The sequence below is a fragment of the Ailuropoda melanoleuca genome, chromosome 7 (assembly GCF_002007445.2).
Source record: "Ailuropoda melanoleuca isolate Jingjing chromosome 7, ASM200744v2, whole genome shotgun sequence".
Classification (NCBI taxonomy): Eukaryota; Metazoa; Chordata; class Mammalia; order Carnivora; family Ursidae; genus Ailuropoda; species Ailuropoda melanoleuca.
Genome location: NC_048224.1, coordinates 49,099,230 through 49,120,291, shown reverse-complemented (window position 1 = coordinate 49,120,291; position 21,062 = coordinate 49,099,230). Strand labels below are relative to the sequence as shown.

The following is a 21,062-nucleotide window of genomic DNA, read 5'->3' as shown; positions in this document are numbered from 1 at the left end:
AAAAAAAAAGATTAAAGGTTTAGAAAAAAACCAAAAGCCTGAAGGATCCCCAAACTCTGACAACGTCAACTCAGCCCTTGGGCTGGGTGAGGCGGTGACCCACACCGGAAAGAAGCCTGGGTGCCACAGAGATGGCTTCCCAGAGCGCGTCCAGAGCGTCACTCAGCCGGCAGGCCTGTTAGCATCAGTAGTTAGGAGAGCCTTACCCCAGAGGCTGCCTGCTTCATGAGCTCTGGTCCAATGACCTACCAACATGCTTCTACGGATCTGACTTAGGTACATTCTGGTCCTGGGACATGTCACAGAATCACACATCTGGCCAAAAAAGGCAACAAAAGGTGTCGTGTTTTCTGAAGGTGTCTGGAGGCAGTCGCTTCACTCAGCAAGTTTCTTTCCCTTGAACTCCCGTTGCCGTCTTTATGGAGCTCAGTGTTCGGTTAAACCACGTCTTCTTGGCGGCCTGTACCTCGTTTAGGGCAAGGCCTAAATGGTGCTCCAGGTCCTGCAAGGGGAACAATGTACATGAGCGTGCTGGGCTCCAGTGTCAGTGGCGTTGCCTCCCCAGAGCTGTGCCCAGACGAGACTTCAGCCTATTTACTCTCGAGAGGCCTCTGGAAATTCCCTCAGTCTCCAACCGGCAGAAAAGGATCTGGAGTCCCTTGAGTTCCGGAATCTTTGCTAGTGAGGACCTCTTCATTTCTTGCCTAGTCTATTTATTAAAACCACCTCCTAACTGGGCGCCTCTCTCTCCTGTCCACCTATTACACACCAGGCAGACAGGGCTGGTGCTCCAGGTAAGTCCACGTCATTAATTTCTAGCAAAGACCTTTAAAGTCTAGACTCCCAGGCAAGGCATTTGAGGTGCTTCATGATCTGGACCCAGAGACTGCCAGCTCAGTATCCACCTCCCCCCCAGCTTCCTGACATGCCTTACTGGGCAGGCCCTCTCCTCCCTCTGCTGTTCAGCATGCTGCTCCCTCCTCCAGGAAAGCTCACTGTTCTCTCTCTTCTGCAGCTGCAACCCTTGTTCATTCTCTGACCACAGCTCACATACGGCTGCCTTGGTGGTGCTTTTCCTGATTGTCCTGGACAGTCACACAAGCCATATCTTAGCTTTGCAACCCCAGCAACTCGAACAGGGCCTGGCAAAGAGCAGATGCCCAGTGAATGTGTGTGATGCGGGAGATGAGGCCCTAAGCTTCAGGCCTGAACTTGGTCCCTTCCACAAGCAGTGCTTACAGCCCACCTTATGCTCCGGATGGGTGCTCGTGGAAGCGGCCACGCAAGATAAAGATGACCGAAGTAAGCCCCCATTTCTTTGTCAGGAATGGAGGCTCAGATCAATCAGGTTACACGTCCAAAGTTGCAAAGCCAGTTAAGTGATGGGAGGTGGGACTAAGAGGTGATTTAGGAAGTCCTCGGGCCCCGTGCCCAGCCCTTTCTATATGCTTTATCCTATTTAGCCTTCAAAGCAAACTATGAGATAGGGGCCCTCATCACCTCCATTTGCAGATGAGGAACCTGAAGTGTAAGGAGGTCACGTACAGACCCAAGGTCGCAGATTTTGGTGGTGCAGCAGTGATTTCCAAGCATGTCTCTGCTCCACCAAAAAGACTCCAAGCTTGATGGCCAAGTCTCATTAGGAGAAAGTCCAATTCTGACAGGCCAAATACTAATTAAGTATTCACTGGTAAGTAACAAGTAATGGGCTTCTTCCTATAAGGACTATGGTCAAAGTTTAAAAGGGAAAAAACCCCCAAAACACAGTGACCGTTTCTAGGGTCTCCAGCCCAGGCAGGCGGGCATGGGGGGCGCTCACCTGTATCTTGCACTCGGCCTCCACCAGCTGCAGCTTGGTCTGCGCCAGCTCCAGCTCCATCTCTCTCAACTGGTTCTTGAGCGTCTCCTTCTCTTCATCTGTGTCCTCGTCGAGAACTTCCTTAGCTGAGCTCACGCCCTTGATGCGACCTTCTTTGTTGAAAAACTCCCGGCAGCGCTCACAGTCATCCACTTTTTGCTGAAAGTAAACGTCAGATGTGAACAGGCGAGGAGGAGAAGCCAGCCTGTAGGAAGCTGTGGGCATCTCCTCTTTGGGGAGCCAAGAGGTGGCTTCTGGGTTGAGCACTAGAGCTCCTGAAAAACTCTGGCAGATACCCTAGTGGAAAAGCCATGTGGGATCCCACGCTAAAATCAGTAAGAACATGCTTCTGCCTAGTTCTGCTCATCTCACCTCCAAGGAACCTTGGTTAAAAAAACGAAGATGCCGTGACTAAAGATTTCTGTACAATGATTCTCACTGCAGAATCAGAGACAGAAAAATAATGGGGGGATAAACGATCCAACCACTATGAGAAATTAAATATATACTCTGCTGTATTTATACAAGGAAGTATACAGGCAGCCATACATTCCTCAAGTGTTTGAGGAACTTTTCATAACATGGTAAAATGGTTAAATGCTCGTGAACCAGGACACAGAAATGTCTGTTTAGCATGGTTACAAATATACATCACGTTTCATTAAAATAAGATGTCCCCGACTGGGAGAAACCTCATTTGATGTTCCTCTAAGAAAATATGCTGCCAATTAAAACCACGTTTTATATATTATATTATATTATATTATATTATATTATATTATATTATATTATATTAATTATATTATAATTATATTTTGAGAGAGAGAGAGAGATGAGGGGCAGAGGGAGAGAGAGAATCCCAAGCAGGCTCCACTCCCAGCACGCAGCCCAACATGGGGCTCACACGGGGCTTGATCTCATGACCCTGAGATCGAGACGAGAGCCCAAATGAAGAGCTGGACACCTGACCGACTGAGCCACCCAGGTGCCCCCAATTAAACCACTTTAGAAGGCCATCAGTTACAAAACATGTCCCAATTTCAGAGGTAAATGTGAAAAAAAATTCATACCTTAGAATGAACAGCATTTTGTATACTGAAACACAGAACAAGCATGGAAAGTACACACACCAGCGTGTTAACAATGGTGAGATTATCTACGGGTAATATAAGGGTTTGTTTTCTTACTCTTATTTTCCAATTTTTTTGCAATGAACACTGCTAGTTTTAGAATCAGATAATAAATTACATTAAAAAAATGGACAGTGCTAGTTAAACACTGCTTAGGATGGAGGCCAGGTGCCATCTTGCTCCAGGTAAGATGTGTGTGAATAAGGCCATGAGCACAGAACTCTCCCACCTTCCTGTCCACTGAGCTATAAATATGTTAGCAAAGCATTTTTCAGTAAGTTAGTCTTCTTGGGAAAATGTGATGACTGCTCTAATACAGGTACAGCTTAAAGCAAGCACCGGGCGCCTGGGTGGCTCAGTCGGTGAAGCGTCTGCCTTTGGCTCATGTCATGGTCTCAGGGTCCTGGGATCGAGTCCCAAATCGGGCTCGCTGCTCAGTGGGGAGCCTGCTTCTCCCTCTGCCCCACCCACCCTGCCGCTCATGTGCACTCTCTCTCATTCGCTGTCAAATAAAATCTTTTGAAAAATTAAAAAATAAAAAAGTACCAAATTACAAAAGCCCCTGAACTAGCAACAAAAACATTTAAAAAGTAAAAGTCCTCATTGGATTTGGATCCATTAGAGCAAAAAGGAATTGAGCTCAGAGGGGGAGTTGACTGTCCTCATTTTACAGAACGGGGGGAGGGGTGCGTGTGACAAATGATACCATAGGGTCCTGACCTCTGCACCCCTCCCCCAGCCAAACCAGCGCTGGCAGCCCTCCCTCACCTGCGCGGCACTGCAGTGGATCACCTGCTCTCCTGACATGTGTAAATCTTGGGTCACTTTTTGTTACAGTCACATCATCCAGAGGATGTTATGTGAGGAAAAGGGCATTTGTATTTCAAGATCTAAAACCAGAGCTCCCAGGCTGCATCTGGACTCCTCCCTTCCAGAGGAAACCCTCACAACATCGGCTTTCAGTCACGGAGCCAGGCCACGACGGGCCCCTCATCACATCCTTGCATGCTTCTCTCACTTCTGAAATCGAAGTCAACCACCCCTCCCAGAAGCTGTGGTGCCGAGCAAAGCACAAGGAACCATGTGGTACAGAACAGACTCTCTTTGGTAAAGGAAAACTTACCCGAATTTTCTCAATTTCCACTTTATTAGCTGTCTGCTGCTTCTCCAATCTTTCACTCAACTGAGAACAAATCTAAAGAAACAAACATAAAGTGACAATCTCTTGAGCGATGTCATTATGTGCAGAACCCGGGCTTGGGAGGAATTCTGCAGCGGAAGCCGGAGCGGCCACGAACAAGGAGCGGGCTGCGCAGGCCGTGGGCGCGCGGGGCAGGAAGGGAGCTGAGGGCGAGCCGAGGCCCCTCTGCTGTGCCACCTCCGCATCCATCGGCCCGGGACGTGAGGGACCGTCAGTGCCACACTCCACGGCCGACGGTTTACAGACACGTGACAGACTCACGAGCCAGCAGGAGATCCGAGTTTAGGAAAGAACAAGACCCATTTAGTTATGTTCTTAACACCCAACCCGCCAGGGAGAGAAGTGGTTCTATATCATGTGACCACACGTGAACACAAGGCCGTAGGGACAGGGTGGCTTTATGAAATGCCTGTTCATATGCTGGGCACTGTGCCAGGCTCCCTACAGACCTGACCTTATGGAATCCTCACGACAGTTCTCTGAGACAGTAATAATTTCTCTCGTGTCAGCACTGAGGAGCAGTGAGGTCACCTGCCCAGTAGGGACGTCACTGGTCGGTGCAGGCGACAGGCGGCTGTGGAGGGGACGCATTTATCCAGACAAGCAGGGCTTCCAGAATACACGGCCCACTTACAGGGCACTCAGACTCACCTGCTTGTAGTCACCAATGATAGAACTGTTTTTTCTAATCTCAGATTCTGCTTTGTCAAGTTCCCGACGACACATTTCTTTTAACTGCATACATTAAAAAAAAAAAAAAAAAAAGGAAAAGTGACTGTTTTAAGGGAAATATAAAACTCTGGCACTAACTGCTTAGTTCTGGGCTTTTCAAAAAGTATCTGACAACTCTGGAAGGGCTGCATTTCACCTACCTGCTCTCGATGCCAGGAGATGGAGAGAAAAGTAAAAACTCCCCCAAACATCAAACCCCGTTTTGGACTGGGGCTTTTGCTGAGGTCCCTCCCTGCCTGTGGACCTGAGCTGAGGAAGCAGCACAGACCCAACGGACTAAAGCTCATCAGAGGACTGCTATGTCCTCCATACAGAGACAGAGCCTCGTCGTCTCTCACGTCAGGAAGTCCTGCCGGGGATGAGAGAGGACCATGGGAGCAAGGAGGGACTTGCTGCAGGCTGCGTGGCATCCCGTGCCCAGTGACTGGACAGCTGGTGCAAGACAGGCCTTCCAGAGTCTGCTCTATGGGGGAGATGCCAGTGGACAGGAAGGGCAAGAGCCAGACATTCCTTCTATAGAAACGCTCACTGTCTTTTCACATTCGGTTGCTGACACACAGGAATTTCTCTTGTCCCAAGGAAGGATGGGTTTGCCCCAGTGTCTCCTCCTGTGCTCTAATTATTGGTAACTCCTATGCTTTACATGGTAAATAGAAAAAGCCTTTGGAGACACTGCAGCCAGCTGTCTGTGGTTCCCCGGTGCCAACAAGAAGCCTCCAGCCGGCCTTGGGACTCTCAGGTGCTTACAGGACACAGAGGCGCGTGGGAGGGGCAGAGCTCCCCTTACCTGAGCAGACTCGTCTTCCAGCCGTCTTTTCTCTTCTTCAGCATCAATCAACTTCTGTTTGGTCATAAGCAGCTCCTTATTGAGTGCATCTGCCTTCTCTTCAGCCTGAAACATGTAAAAGATGCTGTCACAGAACAAGAATTGAGAACTGGATGGGATTTGAATTGCTTGGGACAATCCCTTTTTAATGTGACAGGGAAAGTGAGCCAGGAAAAGGAAAGATATGCTGGAGGTCACACAGAGACTAGACTGATGCAGAGGTGCCTGGCCCAGCCTCTTGCACAGATGTTGTGAGGGACAGTGGTTAGGAGCTCAGCCTTACGCATCAGACAGCCTGGACTCAACCCCCATCGTTCTCTGACCATGCACTTGGACAAGTCACTGAGAATCTTTCTGAGCTTCAGGCTTGTCATCTGAGGGATAAGGCACAGGAAGGACTCAGCACAGCACCTAGCAGGTGGTAAGCATTCAATACAAGACAGCAGTCATGATCATTAATAGTAATAATAAATCCTGGTTTTCTTCCCCGAGACTCTCAGTATTTCCTCTGCTTCCCCAAACAACGGCTACATTTCATTCTCATCACATAATAAAGGAGGCCGCCTCTTTCCCGGCACTCGTTTACCCACTATCTGAAATGGCCCCTCCACCCCAGTTCTTTTTGAAAACATGCAAAGGTCTGGTGGGTAGATCTGTGTGTCTAAGTGAAAATGACAGAGCTGTGCCTGACGGAGGAGCCCCTGACGCTGGGCACTGCAAGGATAAGCGAAGGGGAGCACGTCAGAGGGCAGCCACAGAACTGGGGCAGAAGCTCCTAGCTGCACAGCGTTAGCTACAGAGGGTCTCTGCCAGCTCGTTCCACAGCCCCCTTTTTAACAATGAATGGAAGCGGTTCCCTGAAATTAAACGGCGCTTCTGACGTCACCCAGCTGAAGAGGTGTCACGGAGCGCCTGCACTTCCCACCGCACCACGCGTGCTCTGCAGTGTCTTCTCTGGGAGGAACACAAGCCGCAGGGCTGGGGCCCTATATGGAGAACTAGCGGCTCGATAACACCACCTCAGAAGGCCATTAATTAGGGCAGGGTACACATGCGTTCAGTTAAGTGGGTCCTAGAGTTAAGGCCTGTCCTGTCTGGGCTGAGGCCTGTCAGCTCCTTCTCTAGCTCAAACCCAAGAAGCAATGAAAGGAAATGAGAACCAAACAGCAGAGGAAATAACTAGTAAGAAGAACTAAGTCCTGTTACAGACTGGTTTTACTTCCATCTGTGGAGCAACCTATTCCTGTTCTCCTCTCTCCCCTGGACTTCGTTACCATCCTCTGCGCAGTGCTCCGGAGCCTGGGGCGCACACGTCCGTTCTCTCAGTCACTTAGCATCACTACCATGGCAGTGATTCTGAGAAGTGTGAAACAGCCAGGTCATGAACTGGGTCTTTGAAGTCAAGGCTTCCCTGCCCACCCTGGCTCCCCAATTATAAAAAAGGCAGGTGGGGAAGGGATTCTCTCAGGTTCTCACAATGCACATAGCAGAGCTATCATCTGCAATCAGGTGGTGGGACATTAAGCCCACTGTTTGTGCCATCTCTCCAAGAGCTGACTCTCAATGCCGTGTGAGAGGGAGGTGCCCAGAAGCTACTGGACTGGCCTAACCAGTGTCCCCTCAGGGCACCACACTCTCTGCACTTTATCTGCATGAGCATATGAAGAGGAAGCATCTGGAGATAATAAACACAAATCCTGACTTCCACTTCTGGTCATGAAGGACTAACCAGGACCAGATTCACCCTCCCACTGTAAACAAAAAATGGACAAAATGTATGAAGCTACTGTTTTCAGACGCTGAAAACAATACATGCAGAACTGTGGTTCCTGGGAGAAAGAAAACAAACAAGATGAATCCCACTATCACCCTGGGTTTCTACCTAGAGGCACATTCTGGACCAAGAAGGAGAGTGAAGGGTTCTAAACAGAGCATGTTTCAAAAGGTCAAGGAGGCAGAGTTAAGGGAACAGGGATGCTGAGGTGGTTGGAAGCTGGGGGGCAGAGGCCTGGAGATAAGAGAGCTCTGGAATAGCTAATACAGCAATAGAGGAGATAAACTGAAAACACGAAAATACCCAATTAAACCAAAGACGACAGAGGGGCTCCTGCCTGGCTCAGTAAGAAGAGCGTGCAACTCCTGATCTCGGGGCTGTGAGTTCAAGTCCCATGTTGGGTGTAGAGGTTACTTGGAAAAAAAAAAAATCTTTAAACCAAAGGAGGCAGAAAAGGAGAAAGAAAAAGCAAATGCAACAAATAGAGAACAATAAGCAAGGTGGCAGACTTAAATCTACCATAGAAATAATTACATTAATGTAACTGGCCTAAACATTCTAATTAAAAGGAGGAGATTACCAGACTGAATAAAAAAAGCAAGACCCAGCTATATGCTGGCTACAAAAAACAGTTTTAAATATAAAGACACAGACATATTAAAGGTCAAAGGACGGAAAAAGATGTATACCAGGCAATACTATGAAAGTAGGAGTGACTATTAATATCAAAGTAGATTTCAGAGCAGAGTATTACTAGGGACAAAGAGGGACATTTCATAACAATAAAAGACTTACTCCATTGAGAAGGTGTAATAATCTGAAACGTGAATAAGTTCAAATTACAGGAAATGAAAACTAACATAATTGAAAGGTGAAATAAATGCATGGTTAGAGATTTCCTCACTGTCCTCTCATTAAGTGGTAGAACAAGTTGAGAGCGAAAACCAGTACGTTCACGGAAGATTTCAATAATACTCAACCAACTCGTCCAAACTGACGTTTACAGAATGTTGCACTCACAATAACAGAGCACACATTTCCCACTTCCAAATGGACATGTGGGACATACACCCAAATAGACCATAAGGTAGGCACTAAAATTAGCATAAATATATTTTAAAAGGATTAAAATCAGAAAGGATATGTACTCTGATCACAGCTGAATTAAATTACAAATTAACAACTGAAAAATTTCTGGGAGGAGGCGCCTGGGTGGCTCAGTCAGTTAGGCATCTGCCTTTGGCTCAGGTCGTGATCTCGAGGTCCTGGGAGTGGGCCCTGTGTCCCGCTCCCTCTGCCCCTCCCCTCTGCTTGTTCTTGCTCTCTTAAATAAATAAATGAAATCTAGAAAGAAAAGAAAAGAGAAAAAAAAGATTGATTTCTGGGAAAAATCCCTAATAGTTGAAAATTAAACAACACACCTCATCAATTCACAGGTCAAAGGAAAAATAATAAGAACTGAATGAAAATAAAAACATAATATATCAGAATATGTGGGATGCAGCTTCAGCAGTGCTTCAAGGAGATTTATAACTTTAAATGCTTATTTTAGAAAAACAGGGTCTAGATTAATGATCAAGTTTTCTTTTTAAGATTAGCTAGAAAAAGAGCAGGGGTGCCTGTGTGGCTCAGTCAGCTAAGTGTCAAATTCTTAATTTCAGCTCAGGTCATGATCTTGGGGTCACGAGATAGAGACCCGAGTCCGGCTCTGTGCTTGGTGGGGAGTCCGCCTGAGATCCTCTCTCTCTCCTTCTGCCCCCTGGCCACCGCCCCCACCCCCCACCGCTGCGTGTGACCTCACTCTTTCTCTCTAAAATAATCTTTACAAAAAAAAAAAAAAAAAGATCAGCTAGGAACAGGAGCAAATTAAACCAAAAATTAAGTCAGGATAAACGCAACGAAAAACAGAAATCAATGAAACGAAACAAAGAGAAAAAAATCAAACCAAAAACTGGGTTTTGAAGAAATCAACACACTTGATAAATTCCTAATCAGATTAAGGAAAAAGGAGAAAAGACACAAATTTCTCATATCAGGAATGAAAAACAGAACATCTCAATAGATCCTATAAACATTAAAAGAGTAAGGAAATAACAGTGACTTTATACCAATACCTTTGACAACTAAAATGACTGAGTTACCTGAAAGATACAATTATAAAAATAGACACAAGAATTAGAAAATTTCCATATCTGGAAATAAACTGAATTCATATTTAAATAATTTCCTAAGAAAATTCCAGGCCCACATGACATCACTAGGGAATCAAAGATTTAATCAAGGAATAATCCTACAAAAAGTCCCTAAGAAAACAGGAGAGAATACTTCCCAGTTCATTTTAGAAGGCCATCATTACCCGGGTACCAAAACAAGACAAAACATTACACAAAATCCAGACAAATATTCCTCATAAACACAAATATTTTAATGCAAATAAAAATCTTAAGGAGAAAAAAGGAAACCCCAAGTTTCCTAGGGATGCAAAGGTTGGTTTACATTGAAAACTCAAATTACATCCCCATATTCACAGAATTAGGAGAAACAGGAAATAATCATCTGAACAGATGCAGGAAGAGCATCACAAAATTCAACACCCGTTCGTGACAAAAACTCAGCAAACAAGAAGAAAGGAGAACTTCATCCACCTGATCTATGAAAACCCAGAGGTAACACCTGGAACAAAGCCATGATTCCATTCAACATTGTTCTGAAGATCCTGGTCAGTGAAGGAAGGCAAGGAGAAGAAAAAGGCATAAAGACTTGAAAGGAAGTAAAAGTGTCTTTATTCAGAGATGACATGATTGTGTGTATGTGGAAAATCCTAACCAGTAAACAAAAAACTACTAGAGTGAGTGAATTCAGCAGGGTCATAGGATAGAAAGGCATGTAATCAATTTTATTTCTAGAGACAAGCAATAAACAATTGGAAAACACAAGAAAACAAGCATCCTTTACAATAAATTTAAAAATGTGCAAGTCTTGTTAACTGAAAACTAAAAAACAACGCTGAAATTGAAAAAGACCCAAATAAAGGAAAATTACAACCTATTCATGGATTGTAAAGTTCAGTTATTATTCAGATGGTAATTCTCCCCAAGNGACAACTAAAATGACTGAGTTACCTGAAAGATACAATTATAAAAATAGACACAAGAATTAGAAAATTTCCATATCTGGAAATAAACTGAATTCATATTTAAATAATTTCCTAAGAAAATTCCAGGCCCACATGACATCACTAGGGAATCAAAGATTTAATCAAGGAATAATCCTACAAAAAGTCCCTAAGAAAACAGGAGAGAATACTTCCCAGTTCATTTTAGAAGGCCATCATTACCCGGGTACCAAAACAAGACAAAACATTACACAAAATCCAGACAAATATTCCTCATAAACACAAATATTTTAATGCAAATAAAAATCTTAAGGAGAAAAAAGGAAACCCCAAGTTTCCTAGGGATGCAAAGGTTGGTTTACATTGAAAACTCAAATTACATCCCCATATTCACAGAATTAGGAGAAACAGGAAATAATCATCTGAACAGATGCAGGAAGAGCATCACAAAATTCAACACCCGTTCGTGACAAAAACTCAGCAAACAAGAAGAAAGGAGAACTTCATCCACCTGATCTATGAAAACCCAGAGGTAACACCTGGAACAAAGCCATGATTCCATTCAACATTGTTCTGAAGATCCTGGTCAGTGAAGGAAGGCAAGGAGAAGAAAAAGGCATAAAGACTTGAAAGGAAGTAAAAGTGTCTTTATTCAGAGATGACATGATTGTGTGTATGTGGAAAATCCTAACCAGTAAACAAAAAACTACTAGAGTGAGTGAATTCAGCAGGGTCATAGGATAGAAAGGCATGTAATCAATTTTATTTCTAGAGACAAGCAATAAACAATTGGAAAACACAAGAAAACAAGCATCCTTTACAATAAATTTAAAAATGTGCAAGTCTTGTTAACTGAAAACTAAAAAACAACGCTGAAATTGAAAAAGACCCAAATAAAGGAAAATTACAACCTATTCATGGATTGTAAAGTTCAGTTATTATTCAGATGGTAATTCTCCCCAAGAATTTGGGGAGATTTATAGGTTCAATGCAACCCCATTCAAAATCCCAGAGGCTTTTATTTCTGGAAGTTGACAAACTGATTCTAGTACTTATGTAGAAATGTAAATGACAGAATAGCCAAATGATATTTTTTAAGAAGAACAACAAAGTTAGACTACTCCCATGGCCTGACTTTCAGATTGTAAAGCTACAGTAATTAAGACTGGTGTTAGCATGAGGATACACATATACATCAATGGAACAGGTATGGAATTGAGGAGACCATCCATACAATCGATTTTTGATGAAGAAGCCAAAGTAATTCATTCAGGAAAGGTCTGCAAGCTGCTCAAGGTCACAGATCTAGTGTGTAGTGCAGCCAGACTGGAAATCTCAGCAGGTGGGCTCCTGAGTGTTTCCCTCACTCTGATCACACTCAGTGTAGACAGTATGCCAGAGGGGACTCAGTGAAGGTCCTGCTGGCCCTGTGCCAGGGACCTTGTGCAATGTTAGGTCTGGGCAGGACTCCCACTTCATAGAGGAGACAGCATGGCTGGGCTCACCTAGGGCTTTCTGTGGCTAACTAGCAATATCTCCTGTAACAAAAGTGGCATAAAACATCAACTGAAAATTCAGAGTGTTCTGGAAAATTGGTAAGACACACCAGAGTTTTACTCTGGGATGCAAAAAGGGAAAAGCTGAAAATAATGAATTTCTTTCAAAAACCTGACTGAGGGGGCACCTGGGTGGCTCAGGCTGTGATCACCGGGTCCTGGGATCCAGCCCTGCATCAGGCTCCCCACTCAGCAGGGAGTCTGCTTTCCCTCTCTCTCTGTCCCTCCCCCCCACTTGTGCACTCTCTCTCAAAACCCTCCCCCCAAACCTGAGTCCCTGAAGGCCAAAAACAAAGGGGGTGAAAGGATCCCATGCCCCTCACTTCAGAACCTAGCTGATATTCAGTGATGAATATCAGTCTTGGGAGAGGGACTCCAAGTCCAGTGTGGGGAAGGTCNTTCTGAAGGAACAAGAGAAGACAGGCTTGGGAGAGGGACTCCAAGTCCAGTGTGGGGAAGGTCTGTCTTCTCAGCACTGAAGCAGCCAGCTGGAGGANATATCAGTCTTGGGAGAGGGACTCCAAGTCCAGTGTGGGGAAGGTCTGTCTTCTCAGCACTGAAGCAGCCAGCTGGAGGAAGGGACCCCGGTTTGAAGTTCCTGAGCCCTGAGGGCAGCAGGGGCCCTGCTCCTTTGAGCCAAGTTAGGAGCATGAGCTGTGGTGTCAGACCATCCGGGTTTCAATACGAAACATCACGCTATGCCTCAGTTTCTTCATCAGTAAAACGGGGATCATATTGTATCCCTGACACAATGTGGGTTGTTTTGAGGACAAAAGCACTTAGAGCAACGCCTAGAACTCAGTAAGTGCTCAGGAAACGTTTGCTTGTTATGTGTCACTATCTATGCTTTTGATGTAGTTATGACACCAAATCGTAGGTGCTTGTTCCATATTTATTTTGGAGACAGCGTGGTATCATAGAAAAGCCTGGGGCTTTCCAATCAGATGGGCCTGGGTTAGACTCCTGGCTCTGCTCCCTCCATGGCTCCTCCATCTCTCTCTGAATCTCAAGTTTCATGATTGTTATAAAAATCCTCATCCATCAGTGGGGCTCATGGAACTCTCCTCACAAGGCTGAGGCAAGGGTAAGAGATACCAGATGTCAGCAAAGTGCTTATTGCAGTGCCAGTCACACAGAGCATCAGGAAATGGGAATTCACATTATTTTTACTATTTCTCACTCCTGGTATCAGGAACGTTAAAGAACCTAGCTCTTTACTGTGTCAGGATAAGACAACCTGAAAAAAGCCATTTAGGAGCAGACTTCAAGAACATGAGAAGTCTGTGCCCACCTGCAGGGGGATCGTCTGGCAGGTGACCGTGCAGCAGCTCCAACTACACAGCTACCTGGGATCTTAGCTCAAGGTGCCTCTTCTTACAGTTTTTTGGAACACAAAGCTCCTACCCAGGACCCATTTTTTTCCTTTGTCTCTTTCACCTCCTCTCTGCGTGACCTCCGGCTGCTGCGCAGACGCCTCAGGTGGGCGCGGGGCGGCTTCAGTGTCGCTGCTCAGAGGCTGAAGCAGGAGCGGGGGCTTCCTCTGGCGCCCCTACAAAGAACGGACGGCATGCCGGGAATCCGTGCCAGAAGGAGGCGACTCAAACCTGAGGGCCAGACTGTGGTAAATGGAGGAAGCAGTGAGAGCTCCAGGTTCCAGTTCCTGAGGGCTAATGGCCTGGAAACTGCCTCCCCCCAGAACTGGCAAAAGCAGCCTTCGCAGTGACACGCAGCGCTGCGGAGCTGACGAGCAAGAGGAAGGACGGCTGCCCTGCCCGCGGCTGGCTGGATGCGGTGGTGCTTTTCACACTCACCACGTCGTGGCGTTCTCCCTGTTCCCTGCAACACAGCTCATCTTCCACCTTCCCACTTCTTGCTCTACTTGCAAGGAGAGTAACTGGTTTTAGTCTACTCAGGGCACCTGGGTGGTGCGCTGGTTAAGCGTGCAATTATTGGTTTTGGCTCAGGTTGTGATCTCAGGGTCAGATGATTAAGCCCCATGTCCAGCTCTCCTTCCCTCTCCCTCTGCCTCCCCACCCCGACCCCCCCATTCTCAAATAAATAAATCTTTATTTTCTTTTTCCAAATACATAAATCTTAAAAAAAAAAAAAACAAACAGGCCTGCTCAAAACTGTTTACGCCACAACACTATTTCTAAAGAAAATAAAAAGTGGTAGATACCGCCATCTTGCTCTCTCTTCATCTGATGAGTGAACCACTTTGAGAATCTANCAAAAAACAGGCCTGCTCAAAACTGTTTACGCCACAACACTATTTCTAAAGAAAATAAAAAGTGGTAGATACCGCCATCTTGCTCTCTCTTCATCTGATGAGTGAACCACTTTGAGAATCTAATGAAAGCACAGACTTCCAAAGAAATACAGAACACAGTATTTTCCTACACATTTGGTGGATGTCAAGGACCTTGTGAAGTTCATAGATCTTATGGGGTTCAACATGTCATGTAAGTTCCCTGTAAACCCTCAATAGCCTGAGCCTCTCTCTAGAACCTTAGGAAACCGATGAGCAGAATAGTAATCTTAGGAGCCTGACAGGGAAATATGAGTCAGATGTTGGCAAACTACAGTCCATGTGCCAAATCCAGCTTCTACCTATTCTTGTAAATAAAGTTTTATTGGAACACAGCCACCCTCATTCCTTTACTTATTGTCTACGGCTACTTCGGTGCCAATGGCAGAGTTTGATGTTGTAACAGAGACCATATGGCCCACAAAGCTGGAAATACTGACTATCCACTTCTTCACAGAAAAAGGTTGCCAACTTCTGACCTAAACGATGAATGAAAGACCACACTTTTTCAAAGGGAGGCTTGCAGTGTAGAAAATGGATAAATACCCTGCCAGGAAAGCCATTATCTTGAACTTTTTAAGATTAGGAGAAACAAAGAAAGAACATCTGCCAGCTGAAATTCCTGGTGAAATGGCAAGCTGCTTTGGTACAGTCTGCAGTGCTATCTACAGGCACCTACCATGCAGGGGAACGAAATCTCTTCTTGGGGGAGATAAGTAAAGGATAATGATTAAATGCGACTATCAGTTGTGGGAGCATAAGAATTAGTCAAAAGGCCTGTCATCAAACAATGGTGGGACAGGAGTTCAGGGACACCCTGTACAGCAAAAGAAGAGTGTGGGAAGGAGGGCTTCNATTGTGGGAGCATAAGAATTAGTCAAAAGGCCTGATCAAACAATGGTGGGACAGGAGTTCAGGGACACCCTGTACAGCAAAAGAAGAGTGTGGGAAGGAGGGCTTCCCGGAAAACCCCTGAAGGAAACGAGGGAAGCAACAGTGACATGAGCAAGTGGTTTTGCAAGAGGGACACTTTACAGGTGACACACTAGGAAAACAACACTACAATTCAAGGACTGCACTTGATAAAGTGAGAAGCTGAAAGTTTCAAAATAATCTATCCCTTTAGTCACGTCAGACTCACATTATCCAGGTCCTTCCTCAGTGCAATCTTGCTGGTCACCAGCTCGTGGGCTAAGTCATCATTTTCCTGTTCCAACCTCATGTTAGCTTCTTGTAGACGCCGGTTCTCCCGCTGAAGGGTGGAAAGAAACCAGTTACAGACATGTAAAAATCAGATGGAGATGACAATTTCTCAGGGCTAACCCTCAAAACTCATTTCCGAGTCCTATGGAAATCATGGGAGGAGTGGCCGGTCCTCATGTGCTAGCAAGCAATAACTTCTTTTCGTCTCCGATGAGAAATATTTAACTGGTTCCAGTGACCTTGTCAAGCAGCTACTTCTGATTAACCATGACGAAAGGCCACTGAACTGTGACAACCTAGGCAGCTGGTTGAAAGCATAACAGATCTTGGTTTTTCATTTGCAAATTCAAACTGAAACCCGAACCTAGAAACAGTGGATCTGAATTTTTAAAAAGAACTCAGCAAAGCTAGTTACAGGCATGATTATAGGAAATGAAAGGCTGAAAGCTCTTCACATCGACCCAGGCCATTAACAAACGAACCTCGAATCGCTCGATAGGGTCTTCTTGTTGGGCCTGCTGTTCCCTCATGGTGTGATACTCCTTTTCATATTTTTTCAACTTCTTCTGACTAATCTGTAGGATAAACCACAGCACAAATTAAAAAGTATCAGAGGGGCGCCTGGGTGGCACAGCGGTTAAGTGTCTGCCTTCGGCTCAGGGCGTGATCCCGGTGTTATGGGTTCGAGCCCCACATCAGGCTCCTCCGCTATAAGCCTGCTTCTTCCTCTCCCACTCCCCCTGCTTGTGTCCCCTCTCTCGCTAGCTGTCTCTATCTCTGTCAAATAAATAAATAAAATCTAAAAAAAAAATAAAAAATAAAAATAAAAAATAAAAAGTATCAGAAAGTGGCAGTTGTCTCAGGGACCGTGCTGACTTGGGCATCTCCAGTCACTATGGAAGTGGTGCTGCCCCTCCAACCTGAGCTCTGAGTCCTGCTATCCCTGACCGTCACCCTCCCCCTCCCCCTTGTCTTCCGCACACACCTGCACTGCTGCAAGGTGCTTTCAGTCTGTGACCTCAGGGTACCTCAACAAGATAAGGTATTATCATCCTCATTTTACAGGCAACTTAACGGAGGTTTAATTAAGGAGGTTATGTAATTTGACTAAGGTCACTGAGTTAAGGACTGGCAGACTGGGATTGGAGCCCAGGCAGCTAAACGCCATGCAAAGTCCAAGCTGAACTCACCTCACTATCCTACCACCTATCCAACCAAATGACTCTTCTTCCCTCCAGGAAATCATCTCTCTCTCTATTCTCCTGTCTCTCCTTCTACCTAAACAGCACCCCCAACCCCACCTTACAGGCTAGCCTCTTTTTTTCTTCAAACCAAACATTACCAAGGGCGTCCCTTCAAGGGCATCTTGAAGGGATCAAAACTCTTACTCTTTTGATTCCTTTCTCTAAACCGCTAACCCATTCCCTTTGGTATTTTTTAAATTACACTTTTAAATACTTTGAAATGTAAGAAATAGAGAAGTGCTAAAATCAGTATGTGCAACATAATGACTGATTATAAAGCTAACACACATTTCTTCCCGAGGCTTTAATATAATCCGCGCAGCACTGCTGGCTCACAAGTCTTTCAGCCCCCCAGCTCTGGGGAATTAAGAATCTCAGAGCTGGGCTAATCTAACTTCCTTATTTAATAGGCAAAGAAATGGAGACCTCGAAAGGCAAAAGGACAGCCCCAAGTGTGCAGCATCTCCAGTCGCCTGTTCCATGATTCCCCTTCCATCTTACTGGAACTGCCTGCTCTTGCCTCCCAATGACTCTCTGGACGCTGCCCTTGTCAGATGTTTACAGGTCTGCCTCAATCACAGCTTACTCCTGAGTCTGGCTACTGCCTGTGGGCAGGCAGCCAGGAAAATAACACTATGCCCTGGCTGCCATCTTTAGAGAGATGCCCATTAAACACTTGGGGTGAGGCCACAAGCTAGAGAGTGACATCTTTAAAGCCAGATCTTCTGCGGTTTAAGGCCAATGCGAGGGTAAATGTTTGTGTACATAAGTGATTCACGAAGAAAGCACCTAATAAAACACTGGGGTGATCAGTAAATTTATAAACAATCCTAACAGATCAATAGTAGAGGAACAGACAATAAATGAGGCCTGTGGGCAGAAAACACTCCCTCCCAGAGTTCTCCGGACTCAGTCTGGGTAACTGACAAGGGAGCACAGTGGTTAGGAGGCACCCCCCCAGGGCTTGGTTTAAAAAAAAAAAAAAGAAGAAGAGTTGACACCAAATCCTACAAAACCTTCTCCTAAATCTCCAGGATTCTTCAATTTCTCATTCTCATGCTGGAGTAAGGAAGAGCTACCATCAACCCCTCCCAATAAACATATATTATAAAAGGCTAACTACAAAATAATTACTTCTACATTTCCTTATCCCTTAAGATAAAGGCCTCATTCTCAGAGCCAAAGGGGTGACTGGGCCTCAGCACTGTAACAGCATTACTGGACACTGAGTACCTGAAAGATACCAGACCCTTTACATATGCTATCTCATTTGGTTCTGACATTTTCATGATAGGATACACGCATTTCTTTATGTACTTCCCACATTTTCCAAATTTTCTGCCTTGAGCATGATCTATTTTTTATAATTAAGTGAACAAAATAGGGGCACCTGGGTGGCTCAGTCAGTTAAAGCATCTGCCTTCAGCTCAGGTCTTGATCCCGGGATCCTGGGATTGAGCCCCGCAATCGGGCTCCCTGCTTAGCGGGGAGCCTGCTTCTCCCTCTCCCTCTGCCCTTCCCCCTGGCTCATGTTCTCTTTCTTGCTCATTCACTCTTTCTCCCTCTCAATTAAATAAATCTTTTAAAAAAGAAACAAAATAAATGCTGTTTAAAAATAATTCTCTTAATTATTCTGGATTTCTCTAAGACAGAGCTCTTCTTGCTCACTTTTCTAGAAGGTGGCCCCCACCTGTGCTTCTGAGTCAGTCCTCAGGGGTCACCCCTTAGGACTGGATACAAACAGAGCTCCACCATCTTCCTCACTGGTCCAGAGTTCTGACTTCACCAGCTCTGGCTTGCTTTCCCATTTCTCATCCCCACTTGTTCCTGGTCTCCCCCTTTCTTCACCACCCTACCCCCAACCCCCACCACAGACAAAAGATAAATAAAACCAACACTGCTTATAATGGGTTCACAGCTGATCCTGACTTTTGGAGAATGGGTGGCTGTATACGAGAGCCAACTAATTCAGGCTTCCTCTGAGGAATGGACCCCTTGAAAAGGCAGATGCCTGATACCCAAATGGGGAACCAACAGGTACCAGCTGCAAAAGCCACAATTCCAGTCTCCTTATTAGGCTGCACCCCAGAGAGACCAGCACCTCTCAGCCTGTCTGGACCATTATCAGTGCCTTTCCCAGGTCAGAACTGTCTTACTCATCGTCATCCCCTGCCATGCACAAAGAGACTGCCCACAAATGCTTGTTAAATTAATGAGCAAGGACCCCCTCGTCTTTGCATCAACCTTTCTTCTGAACAGAAATGGCAACCACAGTGAACATACAGCGCATACCTGGTCCCCTGCCTGGACAAGCCCACACTTGCTTCACTCCCATTCACCTTTCAGAACTGAGCTCTAACATCACTTTAGTACACCCTCTACCCCCATCCAGCCAGGTCTTCGTTATATATTCTCATAACATCAAGTCAATTCCTTCATGGTACCTGTCCAAGTTCACAATTATTTATTTATGTGCTTACTTGATTGTCTGTCTTCCCACTGGGAAACAGGCCACATCTGTTTTGCTTATCCCATATCTCCAGTACCTAGCTCAATGCCTGGAACATAATTGGAACTCAATAATCAGATGCTGAACAAATCAAAGCCAATGGCCTTCCTTTTAACCTAATAAGGATACAGCAGGCCATTTATTTATCCAACAGTTGAGCAGTGTTCCTTGCGAGGCATTGGTGATACAAAGTTGTACGCAGAACAACACGCAAGCTCCACAAAGGTAGGGACTTTCATTTACTATAAAATTCCTAATGCCTTGTAGACCGCAAGGATGAAAATACTCAATGAACAGACACGGTCCCCACTCTTAAAAGTCTAAGGTTCATTTTATCTGTCTCTTACTTACACCAATAACATTTTAATTGAATTTAGGAAGCAGGGAAGCTACAGACTCAGCCCCAGAGCTCTGAATCATACCCGCTATTAGTGGACTCCTATCAGGAGGCTGTGAAAGCCACAGCTCCACACACAGAGGTATTTTTTGCCCTCAAAGAAGGTTAATTTTGAAATTTGTTCCGTTTAAATGTACTTTCAGGGGGGAAAAATTCTAATATAATTTCCTGGGATAAGACTATGTTTGTAATTTAGGTAAAACCAATTTTACATCCCATTGCAATTACTACATTGTTTCTTAACACTGTTAGAGACAGTACTATTTTCAAAGTCTCCTGAAAGCCATGGTTCCCATAAAAAGTACTGTCCCTGAAAAAGAGCACAGAAGCCAGGGCGCAGGGGTGGCTCAGTTGGTTAAGCATCTGCTTTCGGTTCAGGTCATGGTCCCGGGGTCCTGGGATCGAGCCCTGCGTCGGGCTCCCTGCTCAGTGGGGAGCCTGCTTCTCCCCCTGACTCTGCTCCTCCCCCTGGCTCGTGCACCTGCACGCTCTCACGAGGTCTGTCTCAAACAAATAAATAAAATCTTAAGGAAAAAAAAAACCCAAAAGAGCACAGAAGCCCACTCTGCCCCAACCCTACACCAGCAATAAAGCATTCTGTGTACCATTTCAGAGGACTCATGAGCTCCCTGAGGCCACCTATAGTCCCAAGTTAAGAAACCCTGAATTAGAGAGAAGGTGGAGACTTGGGCCATGCCAGCTTGAAATTTTGGTAGAAGTATATATTTAATCCCAAATACCTCTTTCTCAGTCACTCATCATTTATCTGTCACAGGAATTGGAGAACGCTCTCTCTTAAAACATGTGCTATCTGCCCCAGGAGAGCTGGTACCTGATCTGGTAGAGAAAGTGAGAGAGTGGCCACTGACATGGGTGGGAGGGACGTGGGACAGTCTGTCACAGAGAGCTTGGGTTTTGTGGGTGGATGGACCCAGGCTGGAGCCCTGGTCCTGCCACTGACTCACTCTGTCACTGAGGGTGAGCTGCCTTACCTCAGCCTCAGGTTCCTTGTCTGAGAAAATTCCAACAGTCCTTTTGAGGACTACTGTTAGGTGGATCGCATGATATAGAACATATCAAGAGCTCAGAAAAAAAAAAAAGAGCTCAGGAGAGCGCCTAGCACACAAGGTCTTTTTAGTAAAAAGGGTAGTTATTATGTGTTATTATTAGTATCTACATTCTTGTCCTGATTCAGTGTTACCCTCTGAA

At 45.4% G+C, this 21,062-nt stretch overlaps 1 protein-coding gene across 6 annotated transcripts in view; it reads right to left on the bottom strand.

The window, feature by feature from the left end:
• Positions 1 to 6: 6 nt before the first annotated feature.
• Positions 7 to 21,062, bottom strand: part of RABGAP1 (RAB GTPase activating protein 1) — a 160,630-nt gene continuing 139,574 nt past the window's right edge. For 3 of the 6 annotated variants that reach the window (XM_002919994.4, XM_034664461.1, XM_034664463.1), the window contains 7 exons: positions 16,186 to 16,278; positions 15,642 to 15,752; positions 5,709 to 5,813; positions 4,841 to 4,924; positions 4,112 to 4,183; positions 1,820 to 2,017; positions 7 to 502 (listed from right to left, as the gene is read on the bottom strand). In XM_002919994.4, coding sequence (XP_002920040.1) covers positions 380 to 502; positions 1,820 to 2,017; positions 4,112 to 4,183; positions 4,841 to 4,924; positions 5,709 to 5,813; positions 15,642 to 15,752; positions 16,186 to 16,278 — 786 coding nt within the window. In that variant the 3' untranslated portion in view covers positions 7 to 379. Of the gene's footprint in view, positions 503 to 1,819; positions 2,018 to 4,111; positions 4,184 to 4,840; positions 4,925 to 5,708; positions 5,814 to 6,034; positions 8,866 to 13,636; positions 13,809 to 15,641; positions 15,753 to 16,185; positions 16,279 to 21,062 lie in introns of those variants that run through there. The other 3 variants (XM_034664462.1, XM_034664464.1, XM_034664465.1) reach the window with 3 other exon arrangements.